Source organism: Ovis aries, chromosome 13 (assembly GCF_016772045.2).
Source record: "Ovis aries strain OAR_USU_Benz2616 breed Rambouillet chromosome 13, ARS-UI_Ramb_v3.0, whole genome shotgun sequence".
NCBI classification, from domain to species: domain Eukaryota; kingdom Metazoa; phylum Chordata; class Mammalia; order Artiodactyla; family Bovidae; genus Ovis; species Ovis aries.
In genome coordinates, this window is record NC_056066.1 from 24,719,365 (window position 1) to 24,740,863 (window position 21,499).

The following is a 21,499-nucleotide window of genomic DNA, read 5'->3' on the forward strand; positions in this document are numbered from 1 at the left end:
TATCCTGCTAGAGGGATGAACGATGGAAAAAAGAATGATTTTTTTTTTTTCCTTTTGAATGTATAGTCAGAGAGAAGCCACGTCAGTTGTCTCCTGAGTATCGGGTTGGCCAAAAAGTTCGTTATCTTATGGAAAAACCTGAACTTTATGGTCAACCCAATAATTAGACTTGGGATCTTCCCAGAGCAGGGTTTCTTCACGTCTGCACACTTGATATTTTGGGCCTGACCTGTGCATTCTGAAATGTTTATCAGCAGCTCCAGCCTTCCCCCATCCCGCCCACTGCCCGGCAGTATCAGAGTCCCCTGACATGCTGCCCAGTCAGGAAAACCAAAGATGTCTCCAGAAGCTGTCAAATCCAAACCATGGATCTTGCCAAGTATTACTTCAGTTCTACCCTTACCTCTTGGTAAAGCAGCTTCATTATTGTTAGAACTTGCTGTTGTCACCTTGATTCAGTCAACCTGTGATCAACCGTTTACTGAGAGGCAGTATCGTCATGTTTACGAATGTGATCTCCAAAGCTAGGTAACCTGAGTTCGAGTCCCTGTTCTGACACTTGCTAGCAGTTGGAAGTTGGACAGATCACTGAGTCTTGCTCTGCCTCAATTTGCTCATCTGTAAAATGAAGATAATCATAGCACCTACCTCATACAATGGAACAGTTCATTACAATTAAGTGCCTGTGCCCTCCCTGGCATAGAGTAAGTGCTGGAGAGTTCCTGGTTTGAGCAAAGTACTCTACTAATGCTACTAAGCCCAAGATTAATATACAGGCAAGATGGCGAGGACGAAAGACTATACCAGAGGAAGCAGGGAAACAATTGTTAAATAGAATACCAGGAAAAACTTAAAGCAGGTAGGGAGTACAGGAGACAATGAACATAAGCATGCACAAAGAATGGAATTAGCTGGGATTAAACATCAAAATGAGAATGTTCAGAGTACCAAAGCCACTTTTAAGTCCCTCTCTGGAGAGTAATGGGGGTTGCACATTGACTTGAGTCCAGGAGCTAAGAGACAAGCCAGGATGACAGCATCTTTTTCCAACTGCACCCGAGCGGTATGACTGATGATACGGACACCTAACCAGGTAGAGCTGAAGTTATTAGGTTATCAGATGCCTGTTTTGATGCCTAATGGTGCCTGACCGATTCAGCTGTTGTCTGAATTGCTTTCCCGTGTAGCTCTAATTAGGGATCAATAAATGTTTATTGAGCTTCACTTTATGTACTTAGCTGGGGACTGCATGCTTTGCAGAAACTTAGATATGTCCCCACCTGCAAGGAATACAAACTGGGAAGATAGTCATAAAACATTAAAAGCATATTATAAGCGTGTAAGCTATGCCACAGTTCAGTGCAGGAAGCTTTGGAGTCCCCAGTGCGCGTTAAATAACTGGTTTTTAAGATCAACTGCAACAGTAGGATTGCATTCATAGGTGATGCTCAGGGCTGATCTTTTTGTCATCCTAAGAAAGGCAGGGTCTCCCAGTGAAGCACAGAAAAGAGAGGAGGATGTGCAAGTCACTCAGGGGGAAGTGTCTTTCCTTGAGGCTGGAGCTGCAGAGAGAGATTCGCTCCCAGCATCTCCAAGTTCAGCTGGAAAGTCAGGACACGTTTTCCTTGAAAACAATGAGGAACAATGAAAGGACTAATAATACACTGTAGGTTAAAGAGGCTTGCATGGGCCAGCTGGAGATTCAACCACCGTTTATTCCAAGTTCTAAACAATGAAAGTAGAAGAAAACTTTTCAATTACAAGCCTGCCATAATTTGGGGACGGCTTGTACGTAATTAATTCCAAAGAAGTGATACAGAGAGTAATTGCTATGAATGCAGAAACGGGAGCACTTCCCTGAACTTAGGCTGGGCTGGATTCTTTCATGAGAATACCGACTGAGATGGGTGCGCATTTAAGGAATTTACATAATGGAATGAAAAGATACCATTTGGAAAGACAGATTGATCTGTGTCCAGAATTTGCTGTATCTCTCCCATTATGCTACCAAGAAAAATGACATCTGGATTCGATGTCTTGCCAGTTTCAGATTACAGAGGTGCTGAGAAATTGAATTATGACTTCATTCACAGGAGTATAACTTTATGGATAAGTAATATTTGCTAGTCATCCCTTAGACAGCTGAGTTCAGTCAAGAGCTGTCTGGTAAACATGATATTCAACCAACTGACAAATGTCTGAAGACAGCCCTACTGTTACCCCGGGGATACTGTATCAAAAATACCAGTGGAAGGACTGTCGAAAAGCTCTCACAAACCAGTTTCTCAAAAGGGAAAGCCGTCACCTGCCACTCATTAAATGTCATTGAAACGTACCCCTGTATCTTCCTTGAATATTCATGAGATGCTGTCAGTCAGATGCCTTAGGTCTGAAACCAGAAATTAAGAACAACCTAAACTCTGTGAGACTCAGTTAAGCCCCTTTCCTTGCCGACTAAAACCTCTTTCTTCCAAGAGAAGAGGAAGTCATGTTTAGGTGAACATGTTTAGGTTCAGCCTGGCAAGATTAAAACTCCGTGCAGGTCAGTGTGGCTGCACCCCAGCCTTTCTGAGTAGCCTGATGGCTCAGTGGCTGGGTAATCAATCCGGGGCCGCCATGATGTCCCAACCATCCAGCCTTCCTTAGGAGTAGTTGTGCTGCTGTCTGGTGGAGTTCGCAGAGATGACACTTGTCTTTATTTGAATTGGGGACTTTATTGTTCATAAATGAAATGATTCAGAATTATAGCCAGGTAGGTCTAAGCATTAATTCGGAGAAGGCAATGGCACCCCACTCCAGTACTCCTGCCTGGAAAATCCCATGGACGGGGGAGCCTGGTGGGCTGCAGTCCATGGGGTCGCTGAGAGTCTGACACAACTAAGCGACTTCACTTTCACTTTTCACTTTCATGCATTGGAGAAGGAAATGGCAACTGACTCCAGCGTTCTTGCCTGGAGAATCCCAGGGATGGGGGAGCCTGGTGGGCTGCCGTCTCTGGGGTCAAACAGAGTCGGACACGACTGAAGTGGCTTAGCAGCAGCAGCAAGCGTTATTTTGAACTTCCAAAAATTGTGGGTCTTAAAAAGTCTGCGTTGACTCTTATAGGGTCAATGTGTATTGCCACTAAACACCTCCTCTCTCTCTGTCTCTGGAGCTGAAGGGACCCAGTCTTTTTTAAAAACCATTAAGAATTTATTGAAGTAGAGTTATTTACAATGTTATGTTGATTTCTGCTCTGCAGCAAAGTGATTCATATTCTTTTCCATATAGCTTATCACAGGGCATTGAACACAGTTCCCTGGGCTATACAGCAAGACCCTGTTGTTTAACCATCCTATTTATAATAGTTTGCACCTGCTAATCCCAGACTCCCCTATCCATCCCTCCCCCAGCCCTGCTTTTCTTTGGCAGCCATAAGTGGTCTGTTCTCTACGTCTGTGAGTTCCTTTCTGCTTTGTAGATAAGTTTGTTTGTGTCATATTTTACCAATTATTTATTTAGCTGCACTGGGTCTTAGCTGCAACACATCGGCTCTTTACTGCAGTGTACAGGATCTTTCTGTGTAGCTTGTGAGATTTTTAGTCACTGAATGTGAACTCTCAGTGGCGGCATGTGGGATCTGGTTCCCTGACCAGGGATCAAACCCGGGCCCCCTGCGTTGGGAGCATGGAGTCTCAGCCACTGGCCCACCCGGGAAGCCCCTGTGTTGTGTTTTGGATTCCATGTACAAGTGATATCATATGGCATGTCTTTCTCTGTCCTACTTCACTTAGTATGATCATCTCTAGGTCTGTCCATGTTGCTGCAAAAGGCAGGATCTCATTCTTTTTTATGGCCGAGTAATACTCTGTTATACTGTATATGTGCCGTGTCTTCTTTATCCATTCATTGTTGACAGACATTTAGGTTGCTGCTGTGCCTTGGCTATTGTGCGTAGTGCTGTTCGGAACATTGGGGTGCATGTATCTTTTCAAATTAGAGTTGTTGTCTCTTCTGGATATATGCTCAGGGAGTGGGATTGCTGGATCATATAACAACTCTATACTTAGTTTTCAAAGGAACCTCTGTACTGTTCCAAACTGGTTACACCAATTGACACTGCCACTAACAGTGTAGGGTGAAAGGAAATAATCTCTTTTTGCAGACTTTCAGAAGGAGAAACAGGACATTTCTCAAAGGACCAATGATGGCTGCTTCTTGGGTCAAATGCCGTTTTCACTCTCATGCAGCTCGGGGTTTCTTGGTCTTTGTCATGAAGGCCGGGTGTCCTGACTTTTCCAACAAGCACAGGGATCTAAGAAAAGAGAGAGAGAAACCCGAGAGAGGCCAAGACCAGGAAATGCTTTCCTGCTTTTCCCTAAGAATCATTATCCTATTTCTTTGGAGTCCACCTTGAGATTTTGCAGATCAAAAGCAAGTACAGAAAGACACACGCACCCCAGTGTTCACTGCAGCACTGTTCACAATAGCCACACCATAGGCGCAACCTCAGTGGCCAACAGAGGAAGGGGGAAGAAGACGTGGTGCGTATGTACAATGCAGTGTTACTCAGCCATGAAAAGGAATGACGCTGGGCCATTTGCAGAGATGTGGATGGACCTAGAGATTGTCATACAGAGTGAAGTAAGTCAGAAAGAAAAACATCGTATAATATGTAGAATCTAAAAAAATCAGTACAGATGATCTTATTTACAAAGCAGAAATAGAGACGTAGAGAACAAATGTATGGACACCAATGGGGAAAGGAGGGGATCAGGATGAACTGGGAGACTGGGATTGACATATATACCCTATTGATACTCTCTATAAGATAGCTAACAAATGAGAACCTTCCGTACAGCACAGGGACCTCTACTCAGTGGTCTGTGGTGACTAAATGGGAAGAAAATCCAAAAAAGAGAGGGGAGATATATATATATCTGATTCATTTTGCTGTACATAAGAACTAACACAACATTGTAAAGCAAATATACAATAAAAAAAATATTTTTTTAAAGCAGGTGGAAGTGGGGAGCTTCCTTCCATAGCCCCCTTAGGGTCACTCAAAAGACCATATAGCCTCTGACACTATTCACAGGTGACCATATTCACCCTATAGCCTCTGACACTCATTGGAAGGTCAAATACAGGCCTGTGATCAGGCAGCCAGAATAGGAACAAACAGCTATTCATTCTGGTTTGTACCTGTACCGAAAAAAAAAAAAAAAATGTCACTTCCAGAGCAGAAATATTAAAAATTGCCCTCAGGTAAGAGAAAGAAAATGCAAAGCAGGTGATTTCATGCAGGGTAGAGGCCTGCCCTAGGGAGCAAGGGCTCTCACTCGGGAAGTGGAGCCTCACCCCAGACAGCGGGTGAGTCACGGGAGGCGGCGGCCCAGAGCCTAGCGCGGAGCCCTGGAGGCGGGGTGGGGGGCAGGAGACCAGCTGTGTTTTCTTACATCTTGCCCTGGGTCCTTGTCGAGCAGGAAGCCTCAGTGTCCTTGTAACCAGGGGATGGCGACTAGGGTTCTAGTCGGCATCCAGATGGCAACAGAACCTCCTCCGGGTCCTGTTGAAATAAAAACGGGTATAGAAGCACCTTGTGAACTGCAAAGTTCTCCATAAAAAAGAGACCTTGTGTATGTGGCAGGCTAGGTAGGGGAGTTTGGGGGAGAATGGCTGCCTGTATATGTATGGCTGAGTCCCTCTGCTGCCCACTTGAAAACTATCACAGCAACATTGTTGATCAGCTGTATTCCAGTAGAGCATAAAAAGGTTTTCAAAGAAACACAAGACCTTGTGACACAACGCGGTGAAGCCATAGCCGCTTCGCACAGAGGAACATCACTGTGCGGGCCATTTGGGGACGGGGTGTTCACGAGCTGGCCTGGGACTGTGCTCTGGTCTCAGCCAGAGCGGCCCGCCCAGAAAGGAAGTTGTGAAATAGATTAGAGGCGACCTGGAGCGTTTCCAGGTGCAGTGCTGTGCTGGGCAGAGCCCTCTCCCAATGGGTGATCCTGCCACACACAGGCCTGGGTGTGTCTGAGCTTTGCACGGCCTCCGGGCCCGTCACACCTTTTTTTTTTTTTTTCCCCTTCTTTTTTTCCTTTGCTTCGGTCGAGATCACCAAACCACAATGGAAAGAAAACTGTGGGGGTCTAAAGTAAGTTCCCTCCATCTAGAAAAGTGTGTGAGTCTAGAATTTTGTGTCTGGCGGGATGCGGTTCTTGTTGGGTTAAGAGGGTAAGCGAAGGGGTGCCTCTTTTTAGTAAGGGGTGCAAGCCCCTTGAGGGAAGGCAGGCCCTGTTTCTGTGTGCCGAGTTCATTCAGCCTCTTACGTCCCCTGCCATGAACTCGTTCACTGGCTTCCTGCCTTGGAACTTGCTAGGGCTTTTCCTGACTCTGGACTCCTGTCTTTGCATCTTGGGTATGACCACTTCTTTCATCCAGTACTTGGGCTGAAAGTCTTGGAGTCTTATTGATGTCGTTGGTCACACTCCACACTGGACGCCAGAGGATGCTCGCAGATCTGTATCCAAAGATGCCTTGATGCTCCAGCAGCTGTTGCCCTCAACCTCACTGCCCCACGCTGGTCCATTTCGTCTCCTCTCTTCCGCTCCTCAGTCAGTCAGGAGCAAAGTCATCCCCGCGGAGAGACAGCGAGGCTGAGATAGAGGTCAGGACAGCGGAGAGTATGAGAGGAGTCCGCCGGGTAAACAGCAGGAAAATTGAAAGGAACTTCCAGACAGTACTGATGGCAGGGGATGGAGGAGGAAAGGCCAGCATGCAGGCACAGAGCTGGTCTGTGTTACCAAGAGAACAGAAGACAACCAGAGTTTGTTGTTCTTTGTGTGTGGAGGGGTGGGGCTGTGCCAGTCTTAGTCGTGGCAACAGAATCTCCCATCTTCATTGTGGCGTGTGGGATGTTTCAGTGGCAGCATGCAGAATCTGCTAGTCGTTACATGTGGAATCTAGTTCCCCAAGCAGGGATTGAACCCAGGCCCCCTGCATTGGAAGCTCAGAGTCTTAGCCACTGGACCACCAGGGAATTCCCCAAAGATTGCTGTTTTTAAAGACGATTTTGGAGTTTTCAAATCCAGAATGTAAAGTCATACTGAGTAAGGATTTTAAGGTCAGGGGATGTCTGAAGAAGAGTTTGAGGATCTGTGGTGCCAACTTGCTGAAAGGGTTATCAGTGTGGATACTGAAGCTACATAAGGTGATGGTCTGGGGGGTGGCAGATGGGAGGCCAGCTTTCTGCGCTGAAGTCATACGAGGATGTGAGGGAATGTCCTGAGTGCTGGTAGGGAACTGAAGGATGAATAATGCAGAACGCAGAAGCGGGGGGGAGGTGTGGAGGGTTTGGACAGATGCTGGACTGCAGTGATAAAGGGAAAGCAGAAGAGCCCTAGTCTCCTTTAGGGCAAGGGAGAGAGAGCAGCCTTCAGTGCCAGGGTTGTAGACAGCACCTCTTCGTGACCCTCTGCATGCCCAGTCCTCCTCCTCTAAGGACTGAGGATGCGAACAAAGGTGCACGACGTGGTCAGTATTCCTAAGGAGCGTGGAGTGGCGCCCAGACAGTACCAAGACCTCAAAGATACTTACAGGTACTTGCCATGGTAGCCCCACTCAGATATCACCAACTCCACCAATATCCTCCATAAATCTAGGTGTTTCCATGAGAAGTCAAATTTGCTGGGCGTTTTTGGAAGTATGTCTTCAGTTACCGGCCCTTTCACCAAAAGGTTCACATTGGGCAGAAGAACTGAGTTCATGGCTCAGAGTCCTTTATTTAAAGCTTTACCACAAATTCAGATCATTTGAATTCCAGGGCTCTGGTGAACTCATCTAAAAACAGTGTCTTTAATAACTCTGGTATTTTTTCCTCTCATGCCAAAGCATCAGGGCATGAACAAACAAGGGCACAGCCTTGCTTTAAACCTGTTCACTCTTCGGTTCTGGAAAACGCTGTTGGCACTGCCAAGATGAAAGGGTTTTAGGTCACTTCGATTGCTCCCAAGAAAAAAAATGGACTTTGTAAGAGGAAGGTATTGCTTAAGGATGATAATACCTGATTCACTGCTGGGTGTGTGGTGGCTCACATGGCACCTAGCACGTATTAAGTGCCCAGAAATGTTTGTTGGTGACTCACTGACCATTTATAACTTTCTGAGGGGAGAGAGATAACAAGGAATGAGCAGGAACCAGAAAAAAAAAATCATAAAATATTAGAACTAGAAGTGAACAGAGAACCACCTAGTTAGTACTCTCAGAAAAGCCAGCCCTGGTTACTACAGTTGATACTGAGTATCCTGTACCATCAGGTTCCAAGGTTAGTAGCCGGTTGCCCAGGTGAATGAGGACTGGGAGTTCAGTCACATTAGCTCGGTAGGCTGTTATCAGCCAGCTCCCAACACTTCTTTTGGATATTTAAAAACATATTCTTAAGGATTCATTATAGGGGAATTACCAGTGTCATACTCCTGGGTTTTTAATAGCCATTCACTTACTTAGATGCACAATGATAAAGACTTAATTCAGGCTTCATGAGGCCTCGGTCAGTCCAAAGACAAGTCCCCAGTCACAAAACGCTGAATCAAAAACTTGTATGAATGGATATGCTCATTACCCCCTTTTCTAGACTCTGCAGACAGAGAGCAGACCACGAGCAGTCTGGGTTTTGCTCCATCTTCACAGACAGACAGGGGACTTGCAGAAAAAGCTGGTTGTAGCAGCAGGAATTTAATACTGAGGTCAGCACTTTCTCTGGATTGGATTTGAATTTTTTATTAATATTATGCTTGGGCCCCGAGAAGATTCATTGAGCCAGGCTGACTTATAACACTAAATGACTAGTTAACCGTACATACTAATCACATAAATATGGTTTATGGAATGAAATAAAGTGGTCTATGAAATCACTTTTAAGCCGTCTTTTCAACAGTAATTATACCCACCCTGGAATACCTTAAACCAGCAATATTGGCAAGAATTAGCTTGAGCATCTTTAATATTCTGATGATCATCGTACAAAATTGCCACTGCAGTGAAATGACAGGGTTGTTTCAATTTCTCTTCTTCCACTGCATTTCTCTTTCTTCCCCCTTTCACATTTAAAACATACTCCATAACATTTCATCATGGGAGAAGGCTGCCGAAGTTTCCAGTTGCTGTAATTTAGTTAAACCATAAAATTGTTTCCAGATTACCAGCCATGAAATGGAAAGACAATCTTATTTATGAATTTATAAATCAGATAATCTCCTTCAAATGAATCCTGAAACCAGAAACACTTTGATGATTAAACAGGAGGGGAAAAGTTTTCTCATTACCATGTGTCAAAAGAATTGTATTTTTGTAAAGTGGTTTTGGCCGAGAAAGTGGAACACGCACGAGCAGTCTGCGCAGCGCCCGGGGCACGCACTGTCTGCTGGGCATGGGGAGAGAATCGCTCCCTCCTCGGCCGTCAAGCTCAAGAGTACTGAGCTCTCCACGTTCTGATGGATCTTATTTCCTTCCTGGTGACCCCACTGGTGACATAGCCTGGAGGAGGCCACCCAAGGAGCTTCCAGTCCTGTCCTCACAGATGCAAACAGAAGGACAAGCATGTGCATATCTGGACTGAATGCAGGAATTTTTGCTCCAAAACATCTAGACCCTCATCCCAGGCAGTTCTGCAGGCTACGTCCACGTCATTCCTAGAAGTCAGGAGAGTGGGGTGCCGTTCGGGGGTTTTCTTTCTCTTCATCCTAAGAGCATTGTCTGGGGTAAGAACGGTGAGAGGCCAAGTACCAGCTGAGCCAAGGAGGATGCCAGAGGCATGTGGGAAGCCCTGTGGGTGCCTCTCTGAGAGGACCCACGTGTGCTGTACCATCCTGCAGTTCTCACCCTGGGGATGAATCTGCTGAATCTGGATGGATTCTGGTGCTTTGTTAGACAGGTCATGATAGTTGGTGACCAAAGAGGGACCAGAGAGAACACTGAGGTAGCCCTAATCAGCGCTGTGCCTAGGCCAGCGCTGGGCTCCATCTGCCCTTTCTCTCCCCCGGGGACTCCTGCTCATTCTCTGTAGCTGTGGACTTACTACTGCTAACATCTCCTGATATTATTGTCTCCTGGGGGCAGTTAGCTTGTCACCATGCCTTTGTATCCCACACTGCAGCTTCAAAGAATCCATTAAGCTTCTTCCTAACCAAAAGAATGTCCTGCCACTTTGTAAAGATATATATTTACTTACTTGGCTGTATTGCGTCTTAGTTGAGGCAGGTGCAGCGTGCTGACCCTCTGAGTTCTGGCATATGTGATCTAGTTCCCATCTGGCTCTTAGCATATGGGATCTAGTTCCCAGACCAGGGATTGAACTTGGGCCCCCTGTGTTGGGAACACAGAGTCTTAGCCTCTGGACCACCACGGAAGTCCCTGCTTTCCCACTTGAAAAGAAACCCTTTGTATTTGCCTAGGATTGAATAAGAGGGGTAAACTAGTGCCTCTCAAGGTAGTTCTGAGAGCACCCCTGCTCTAGGCATCACGAGTTTGGCTTCCCGCATTACCATGGGAAGACTGGGGACTCTGAGCAATGTCCACCCAGAACGCATGTGCGTGTGCCCGACATGTGGAGACCAGCCACCGCCCCATCAGTCCTGAGGCACCTTGCAACTTGGGGTCTGATAAACTTCGGATCTCCAATGGGTATTTATTAATCTGTTTTCTTTCTTTTTCTTTTTATATTTATTAACTGTTTATTTGACTGTGTCGGGGTCGTAGTTGCCGCACGCGGGATCGCCACTGCGCAGATCTTCCGTCACAGCCCGTGGACTCCCTAGTTGTGGCGCGTGGGCTTAGTTGCTCCATAGGAGGTGGGATCTTAGCTCCCCAACCAGAGATCAGACCTGCATCCCTTGCATCTGCAAGGTGGATTCCTAACCACTGGACCACGAGGGAAGTCCCTAACCTGCCTTCTTGAGTGGGATTTCTTACTAATTTTTCTCTTTGCCCCATGCACGGCTTTATGGCAGACAGGACGCTGAGAACATACATATGACTGAAAATGCTCAACAGCTCAGAGGTTTAAAACACTTGGAACGTCACTCCAGGTAGATGCATATCTCTGCTCACTGCTTGAGAGAGATCCTACTACTAATAATTCCCCCCCACCCGGTCCCACCCCGTGGCGGGTTGACAACCATTAATCCTCCAGACTGCATGACTTACATCCTAGAAACTCAATATTGTGACAAAACCATTCATTGTAAACTAAAGAAAAATGCGTGAAATTCTGAAGTCAGAAGCTTATAACTGTGAAATGAATCTCAGTGTTTGCTACATCACTGAGGGTTATATTCCAAAGGCAAAGTACAAAGCCAGAAAACTGTGAATGAGCAAAATTACTCTTGAAAATCCTCTTACTTGCCTTGAAGTTCAAGATACAGATGTAGCATCTCTTGTGAAGTCCAACATAACCAGTTTTGTTCAAGTGAAAGAACAGACTACCATGGCCTTTTCCACTGGGTACCAGATAAAGTGGTTGGCTTGTATTTAAAAGCCACAGTGTCTGAATGTGCTGTTTGTCACCCAGGAATCTTCACCATTGCTCACACTCCAAGAGGCCCATGGGACTGAGATGCCCCCCACCCCTAGAGAAGAGTAGGGGTCGCGTCTCTGCCCCGGGCTGGGGCTTGACACGTGCTGGTGAGGGGACGATGGCAGTCCAGGCGTCCACACTGTTCTAGTTCTTCTACTCTCTTGAACTACTGAGCAAGAAGAGCTGGGTTTGTGCCGTGACTTGTGTGTTGACTCTGTCCTCAGCACAGGTCGCTCTGTGATGGTGACTGTAATGTGTTGGAAATAACGGTGATAGTTCCGTGACACTGTTGTTGCTCTGACATACAGAAATGTGAGCCTGTTTCAGAAGCCGAATGAATCATATGTAGCCTTGGAGAGCCTTGAACAGAGAGGCGTAGTATCTGTGCATGATTTAAAAACTGAGGAGAGTTTTCATTCGTGTCTTGAGATAACCAAGTTGGTGGGGGTACTTGTTTTCCTGCTGGATCCGTAAAAGCCTTCAGATTCCTATGGCATCGATTTGAGGACTCTCTTCCCTCTAGTGTGAAGACATTGATTTCAGTCACACTTTCCTGTGCTGTCAACAGACAGTTACTTGTGTACTCTTGGGCTGTGCAGCAGGTCCTACTCCGGGCACCATGATGAGGGTCTCCATCATTCACACCAAAATTGGCAGCCTTGGAAGGAGCACAGCTTGAAAGTGTGTGTTCCTGGCCCACTCCCTCCCCTGACTGGCCTGGGACCCCTCTTGTGCAGAGGACAAATAGCAAAAGCAGGGCAGGAAGGCTCAAAAGCACAAAGATGTGCAAAGAGAATTATTTCCAAGGGAGAAGCTTTTCTGTTTTCCATGAGGCCTCTGCCAGTCTCTCCGGGTCTTTTTAGTAAGATCATTGGGTTAATACTCGTCTCTGACCATCAGATCTCAAACTCGGCGGGGATTTGCAGGCTCATTTGTTTCTCCAAGCCAGGTGGGGCTGAACTTTGGAGGCCTGCTCAGTGAAGGTGGAACCTTTTATCACCCTCAGATGATCACTGCCCTCGACAAACCAGTCTGAAAGTCAACACGACTTTAACAAACAATTCTCTTGTTTTACAGAGAGAGAATGCAAGCCATGGAGAAACAGATTGCCAGTTTAACTGGCCTTGTTCAGTCTGCGCTTTTTAAAGGGCCCCTTACAAGTAATAGCAAAGATGCCTCTAGGTAAAAAGAAGAAAGCAAACCCACTCAAAATTAATTCAATCTGTTTCTCTTTAATGATTAAGATCATGCATTCATTCCAATCGTTTTCTTGTAATCATTTCAAGGCTGAAAATACCCACGTCTCTATGAATCATGGTTTGTTTGTCTGTCTGTCTTTCCAGTAATTCTTGGCCGAAGGTACCACTTTGGCCCAAGAAGGGTAAATGGGCTTCCCAGTGCATGTGGCTTTGTGGACACTGCGCAGTGCCTGCCACCGCCCCCTGCACACCTCCACATCCTCCATCATCCAAAAGTCATGAGTGCGCCTCCGCTGCACACCTGGGAAGCCTTTTCCATTCTGGCCAATATTGGTGCTGATGCGGGAATACCTTCATTGCTTGATACCATCACTAGCTGCCGCTGATTGCTTGGAATAGTGAATGGGAGCGGGGAAGAGAAGCATTTTGGAAACTGCAGAGCTGACTCTCTCTTTTCTTTCCTTCAGTGAGAAAATGATGAAAACCGCAGCCAGTAAGAACCAAACAGATGGTGCAGGTAAGCGTTCTTCAGTCTCACAGGAGACCTGGGAGCTGTCTTTGACATATTAACCTCTCCCTATGTCACCTGTGTGATTAATTCGAGGTAGGGTTTGGGACTAAGCCATTCGTCCTCTCCCTTCTGTCTTCAGTTATTCACTTCCTCATTCATTTATTCATTGATGAGGTTCTTACTCAACAAATACTTATGTGCTTGGTACTGGGTAAGGACAGTGGGCACCCTAGGACAGGGCTGCCTACCCACTAACCCAATGCAGAAAATGGATCTGGGACAGGTCATTGTATGTATGAAAAGTGAAAGTGAAAGTCGCTCAGTCGTGTCCAACTCTTTGCCACCCCATGGCCTATACAGTCCATGGAGTTCTCCAGGCCAGAATACTGGAGTGGGTAGCCTTTCCCTTCTCCAGCAGATCTTCCCAACCCAGGGATTGAACCCAGGTCTCCTGCATTGCAGGCAGATTCTTTACTAGCTGAGCCACCAGGGAAGCTCAAGAATCAAACCAGGGTCTAAACATTAAGAAAAAGTGCAAGACGTAGAGACGAGAACCAACAAAAACACAATGGTCCAGAACCTATGGGGTGACATACCATCTGTTATCGCTTTCATCCTTGGTTTATATCCCTCAGGACAGGGAGCTGGATGGTACTGGGCATCATGAGTTTCCCAACAAAAAATAATGGAAAGCTGATACATAAAACTCAGACTCTTAAAAAAAAAAAAAAAAAAAAAACTTTTTTTTTAATTAAGAAGAGAAAATCATTGGCTTCATAATTGGCTTGATATAATTATGTAGGCTCGTCCACTGGATACTCAACAAAGTAAATTTTAAAAAGCAGGATGAATGCTTAACCATCAGGGCTAGACTTGACCAAGGCCATTTCTCTGGGGAAGTAACACAAACTGAAGCCAAAAGGATGAGGAGGGAAGGGGAGAGACACCCAGGTAGAGACCAAAGCATCTACAGGTGCCGTGGTGAGAAATGTAGATATTATTCTAAATGCACAGGGAAGGCAGTAAAGGTTCTGCACTGGGGAAGGGCCTCAGCGCAGCAGCAGGATGTGACTAGATGAGAAAGCAGAATGAGCTGATAGGGAGCCCGCAGGGGTCGAGGCAGGAGAAGGTGTACTTGGAACAAGGTCTGCTTTTGAATGCCAGCACTCCCCGCAAAGGCCTGACCCTGGTATCTCAGACGGTAAAGAATCTGCCTGCAGTGCAGGAGACCCAGGTTCAGTCCCTCGGTCGGGAAGATCCCCTGGAAAAGAGAATGGTTACCCACTCCAGTATTCTTGCCTGAAGAATCCCATGGACAGTCTGTGGGGTCACAAAGAGTTGGACACGACTGAGCGACTAACACTTTCACTTCCCCCAAAAAGGCCCGAGTTATATTCCCTGTTGACTTCACTAGTGTCCGGGTGTATATATGTATATTTATAATATAAAATGTGCATTTCTGGTGGTCTGGCCTCATTTGTTTTTTTTTCAATATTTACTCATTAGTTTGGCTGCACCAGGTCTCAGCTGTGGTGCGTGGGATCTTTTTAGTTGCAGTATGTAGGAACTCTTAGTTGCAGCATGTGGGATCTAGTTCCCTGACCAGGGATTGAACCTGGGTCCCCTGCATTGGCAGCACAGAGTCTTAGCCACTGGGCCGCCAGGGAAGTCCCTGTCCATGTATACTTGATAGCCATCTTATCCTGCAGACTCAAGGTGAGCCTCTCTCAAGAATATGATGTCTTTCTTGGGTTAGAAATAGACATCATTACCAGGGACACATTTGGCTGTTAAATTACTCAGGAGCACATGGCACGCTGGCTGAAACCCCTATCTGGGGGAAAGCCACAGGTGGCGTTAGTGCCTCATGGCAGAATGGACAGAACTGGGGCCTTATGTTGAGATGTCTACTGGTCCTGATTCCGCCCTAGCCGAGTTCAGGCTCTTCAGCTCTGAGGCCGGCAGGGCTGCTCTTCTTCCAGCCTTCCCAGTCCTCACGGGATTGGTTGGTTTCCTTAGAAATCAACCAGTCACCTTGACCACAGCCAGAGAATTGTTTTGTGGCTGCTGCTGAGCCTGTCTTCAGAGCACCTGCCAGTTTTCTTGGGAGATATTTATTCACTTACTTTCTGATTATGAACCTATGTGGGGGGAAAGGCACCAACTGACCTTGCAGAAACGGAAAGCAGACGGATGGTTGCCTGCGGGTGGGGGACATAGAAGATGTCAAAAAGGACCAGCTTCCAGTTAGAGGATGAGTAAGTTCTAACGTACAGTGTGGTGATTGTAGATAAAAGTATTGAACTGGACACTTGAAAGTTGCCAAGAGAACAGATCTTAAATGTTCTCACCCCAAGAAAGACATGGTAATTATGTGACAGGATGAACGTGTTTGATAGGTAATAATCCTATGGCCATACGTTACGTGTATCAAATCGACACGTCGCATACCTTAAAGTTACACAGTATTGTATGTCTGTTACATCTAATAAAGTCGGGGTGCTACCATTCAACAGGCACCAGAACATTCTGTTCCTCTGGCTTCTAGTCTAGAAATGATTGATATCCAAAGCCACTGTAATCAGTGTGCACCTGCTGTTTGTATCCTTCTTTATTGCATTTCCCTTTTGGGGTATGTGTGTGTGTTAGTCGCTCAGTTGGGGGGTGCTGTGGGAGGGGTGTTTGTGTGTGTGTGTGTTAGCCACTCAGTAGTGTCTGACTCACAACTCCAAGGACTGTGGCCTGCCAGGCTCCTCTGTCCGTGGAATTTTACAGGCAGGAATGAGTGGGTTGCCAGTCCCTCCACCAGAGGATCTTCCCAACCCTGGGATCAAACCTGCATCTCTTGGCATTGGCAGGCAGATTCTTTTACCACCATGCCACTGGGATGAAATAAGAAAGGAAGCATTGAGTGAGTGTTTCCTATGTACCAGGCAATATTTATTCTGAGTGCGTTTCTATGCCTGAACGTGTTAACCCTTGACGCCGCTTCGTGGGATAGACACACGCATGTTCCAGATGAGGGAACTGAACACACATTCACACACACGTGACGGACATCAGTGTGCCCCACCAGCCTGTCCTGATGTCTCATCCTTTTGTGTTAAGGTGCCCCAGTCCCTTTAAAGAAAGGTTGTTTCATGTCTTTGTTTTGAAAATTTTTGCCAGTGTCTTTTTTGAAGCATGAGGGAAGGAGCAGGTGTAATGTCCTCAGAATGCATTTCCCAAAGTGGAATCAATAAGTCCAAAGGGACAAACAGCTGCGGAGCGCTGGCGACATGCTGCCAGCTTTCTCTTCGGAAAGGCCGAGCCAATTTGCAGTGCCATCGGCAGCACGCACATGGCTTTGCTCCCCTGGGTCTCTGCAGAGCCTGGCCTTTCTCATTGTGATGTGTCAGGGCTACCCGTGGTCCACAGGGCTTTCGTTGCCATAGCAGCCTTGTATGGTGTACAAAAATATATTAATTCTTCCGGAATCCTAGGAGGTCAGCGACAAGACAGGACGTGTTATCCCTGTTCTGTAGACAAGTACATGGAATTATGTAGTGAGTCAAGGAGCTCCCTGGGTCAAGGGTACCTGGAAAAGGGAAACCCAGACTTCCTGTTACTTTAGGAATATCTGGTTTACCATGGGTATAAAAGAACAGAAGGAACCTCCCATTTCAAAGTCATAACCTGTGTTTTATAGTGTATTATATTGTTTAAACACATAACCCTGTAAGGAAGATGTTAGCCTTGGAGCTAGTAAGATTCTCAGCCAGTCTGGCCAACCCTAAACCCAGGTTCTTCCTGTTACAACAGTCCACAGTAAGATACACCTCAAGGGAACTACCCTGGTGGTCCAGTGGCTAAGACTCCACGCTCCCAATGCCAGGGGCCCTTGTTCAATCCCTGGTCGATGAACTAGATCCCACATGCCACAGCCTAAGAGCCAGCACAGCCGAATAAATTAAATAAAAAAAAGATTCTCAGCCAGTCTGGCCAACCCCTAAACCCAGGTTCTTCCTGTTAAAACAGTCCACATTAGGATACACCTCGGCTGAAGTAAATTACCTAAGAGCAGACTTGGTAAGAGGAAGAAGAGGCTGTTGCCTAGAAAAGGCTAGGTGTATAGAAGGGAGGGGCCGAGAATGACCTGCACGCTGACCATCCTCCGCAGACTAGAATGTGACCATCCCACATGTCGGTTCAGAGAGTGGATCCCAGGTCCTGAGACTCTAATCTGAAGGGGGAACATCATTCACCACTTGGAGTCCCCACCCACCAGACCCAGCTCCAGCCGTAGATTTCAGGGCAGTTGCTTGTCGCTCTCAGCCTGTCACCGCTGCCACTCCAGGTGGGGAGGGACGTCCAGCAGGGGCTCTTCCCACTCACCGCTCACTCTGCCCAGAGAAATAATCATTACAGCCCAACAACCGAAGTGGGGGCCCTTTGTGCCAGAAATTGGGTGGAGCAGTCCATGTGTGTTAATTCCATCATCCTGCACAATCACCCTTATACCCATTTTACAGATGAGGAAACTGATAGGGAGAGACACAACTAGGATGTGGATACTGAGAGTGATTTCTGGGTTTCTGGTTTAAATACTTGAGTGGTTCATAGGACCACTGGCTAAAATTAGTTCAAGAGAGACAGAAAGAGGTTTGGGAGGAGAAACAGGTAGAAATAATGAATTTGACCTGCTTTTGGAAAGGTCCCAAAGTGACATTAAGGGCTGGGGATGTGGCTGAATCGTGTGCTGGAGGCAGAGGTGTGGGGGACCTTGGCGGGTGGTGGTCATGGAAGTGACCTTGAAACCATGACCAGTGAGAAGAGAAGCAGGCCAGGATGCAGAAGGCTGGCTGAGGAAGAAATCGGGAAAGAGGCTGACCAGGACGGGGCAGGGAAGAAGACGAGGGCAGGGAAAGTTTCAAAGTTCTGAGAAAAGAAGTGACTGACAGAGGCCAGCGTCACATCAGGGTGCTGCCGCGGCAACCCAGTCTGTTGGATTGACAGCTGACCACTGGCCACCGTATTTTTATTTTATTATTTGTTTGTGTTTGGTTGCGCTGGGTCCCCGTTGCTGCGCACGGGCTTTCTCTGGTTGCAGTGAACGGGAGCTGCTCCTCGTTGCAGTGTGAGGGCTGCTCGTTGCGGTGGCCTCTCTTGCTGTGGAGCAAGGCTCTAGGGCACGCGAGCCCAGTTCATTGTGGTGCATAGCCTTTGTCACCCCGCAGCACGAGGGGTCTCTCCAGACCAGGGATTGGACCCCGGCAGGTGGGTTCTTAACCATTGAACCGCCAGGGAAGTCCCACTGGCCATTTTATAAAGGGTCAATGCAGCGAATGATGGAGTTATAGAAGCCAGGTTTAGTGGATTGAGAGGTTAGAGACGAGGAACCTGTATAAATGAGCATGAGAAATTCGGTTCTGGAGGTATTTTTAAAGCCAGGTACCAGGGTTCGGCTCTCACAGATGGCAGTAAGCTTGGGCCTCTCCTCCGTGGAGGACGGCAGTGAGGTGCACTGGCGCCCTCCGAATAGAAGAGAAGCAGATCGTGGAAGGAACGTGTGTCTTCGTTTGGCTGAGGAACTCAGGACAGTTCTCATTACGGAACAGGAGTAACTGGCTGTCGCGCAGTGTCCTTTCTGTTGGAGAAACACCTGGAGGAGGTTGTCATCATTTGTACCAGTGAGGTTGTGTGGTGTGTTTGCGTGTACACGTGCACCTTTGCTTGAGGATATGGAGTGAGATCAAGTGACTTGACTGATTTAAAGACTCCCAATTCATTGTCTTCCCTTTAGAATACTTGGTCTCAGAGGCACTGTGTTAACTTGGTCAAGCTGTTATTGTTGGAAATGTTACTGAACGTCCTTTCACTGAAGACCTTCACGGTTAGAGAGCACTCTCTGGAGCAGCTGCAGAGATAGCAAGTCTTGCTCTTCTGTAGAACTGTTTATTAATTTGGCTGCGCCAGGTCTCAGTTGCGGCACGCGGGGTCTTCGATCTTCACTGTGACACGCGAGCTCTTAGTTGCGTGGCACATGGGGATCTAGTTCCCTGACCAGCGGTCGAGCCCGGGCCCCATACATTGGGAGCGGAGTCTTAACCACTGCACCCCCAGGGAAGTTCCCTATCTTGCTCTTTCAAGGGGGTTTTCTGTCTGGAGGGGAAGTGGTCAAAAGTCAGCCCAACTTTTGTTGGTGATGACATGAGGGACCAGTTGGGCTCATAAAGGTAACAGGAAGCTCACTGTCTGCTGGGGCTCCTTTGTAAATTCTTAAAAAGCTTCCCATCTGTTCTCCTGACTCCCCAAGAGGGCCGTAAGAGCTAGGAGACCGGTTCTGTTGGGACAGGCAGGCAGGGATGAGGAATGTGGTGCTCCATCAGCTCTGCACCGGCATTGCTGAGGCCAAGCAAGTAGGAAGACACTTTGGAGGCACCTCCATGCCCACTGGCACACTGCCCATGGCTGCCACTCATGGAGGCTTGTGGGGCAGTGTGTCCTGGGGAAGGAGGGGCCACTGTGCTGTAAGCACACCAGGCACACAGGGCAGCAAGAGGGCTCTGCCGTGCACAGCCAGCCTGGGCTGTGGCAACCCTTCTACTTTGTCCCTTCCAGGAAGGAGGACTGAACAGCCTCTTCAGGGGTGGGTGTGGGTGTGTGGGTGTGTGTGGACTGAACAGCCTTTTCAGGGGGTGGGTGGGGGTGTGTGTGTGTGTGTGTGTGTTGTGGATTCCTTGTCTACTCTACGTGAAGCCTGTCCCACAGAACTGCACTGTCACAAAAAGGAACTAGCATAGCGTCTCCTTTTGATTCCCACACCTTCTGATCCTGTGAGTGTTACTGGGGATCCTTTGGGGGTCACTTTGGTTTTTATTGGTCATGCCACTCAGCATGTGGCATCTTAGTTCCCTGACCAAGGATTGAACTCTCGCACCCTGCATTGCAACCTTGGAGTCTTAACCCCTGGACCACCAAGGATGTCCCTTGGGGGCATTTTTAAGGCAAACTTGCTCAAATCAGGCCCTTCCCAGATGCACTTAGGAACTGCAAGAGGATGATTTAAGTTGGACTCAGGGAGCAAAAAATTATGGCAGTGGCGAAACTGTTCAGGAAGGTTTCTCTCTGTTGCCTTTTTTTGGTTCTTCTCCCAAAGAATATTAGCATGCCTGATTTCCTCACTAAAGGAGATGTGTGCAGAGGGCCTGCTGCTTTTAGTCAGGAGATTCCAAGGGACTCAGGAGAGTACCCAGTCCTTATTAGCTTTCCCTTGGTGACTGGCCAAATCTCTGCCCAGAACTAAGTGGGTCTTCTTGGGCTCTATCTGCCCACAGGGAACAGTCACATGACTACCCTGTGTTAGGATCCAGAGGTCTAAATTATTAATATTTTTTCTATTATAAAATTGTAGGAACTTCCCTGATGGTCCGGTGGTTAGGACCCTGTGCATCCATTGCTGGGAGTGGGGGGCATTGGTTCAATACCTGGTCAGGGAACTAAGATCCCACATGCCGCATGGTGAGGCTAATAAATAAGATACACAGACAGCTGGCTTCTTTAATATGGCATCATGTTCTACCTACCGCCCTGCAATCTCCCTTCTTACAACACCAGACTTGTAGAACATGACTTCTCCAGACTCCGTTCTATAACAATGGATGCATGTTCCCTAATTTATTTAAACCCAATTCCCCCCTTTTTGCCCTTTAGGGAGCCAATATCGTTTTAAAGATTTTTTTTTTTTTTTCACAATGAGGGAATGGGCATTTTCTGTGTTGGGATGGGACTTGCAGCTTTGATTGCCCCTTCCTGGCATCTCAGGGCTTCGCTGCTCTTTTTTCCTAGGAACGCCCCAGGTTTCCGGTGGGAAGACTCTCGGCGCCGTGGATTCCTCGGGGCCGCCCGGCCAGCCCGCGCCCGCCAGCGCCTCCGCGGTCCACGCGAGCCTGCTCGACATGAGGCGGAGCGTGGCCGAGCTCAGGCTCCAGCTGCGGCAGATGCGACAGCTCCAGGTATGGCCCGCGTTCCGGGGACGGTGTCCTCGGACACAGGCTCCTCCCCCGCCCGCCGCCTCCCGCACCCCTGGCCCCACAGCATCTTCCCGGTGGCGTTCTCTGCAGCATCCTTTGGTAGGGATGACAGCGCCAGGGTGCAGGCGCCGTGACACCCTGGGCTCCGCTCTCACACACGTCATCTTGGTCTAGAGCCTTCTGCCGCAACGACCGTCTGTAGCCACTTTAAGCTGCG

General features: G+C 47.6%; 1 protein-coding gene across 31 annotated transcripts in view; it reads left to right on the forward strand.

Annotated features, from left to right (window-relative positions):
* The window catches only part of KIAA1217 (KIAA1217 ortholog), an 815,860-nt gene that overhangs the window by 748,554 nt on the left and 45,807 nt on the right, over window positions 1-21,499 (forward strand). For 20 of the 31 annotated variants that reach the window (XM_042230521.2, XM_042230511.1, XM_042230525.1 and 17 more), the window contains 3 exons: window positions 12,638-12,742; window positions 13,227-13,276; window positions 21,098-21,264. In XM_042230521.2, coding sequence (XP_042086455.1) covers window positions 12,638-12,742; window positions 13,227-13,276; window positions 21,098-21,264 — 322 coding nt within the window. The remainder of the gene's footprint in view (window positions 1-12,637; window positions 12,743-13,226; window positions 13,277-21,097; window positions 21,265-21,499) is intronic. The other 11 variants (XM_042230514.1, XM_042230515.1, XM_042230529.1 and 8 more) reach the window with 1 other exon arrangement.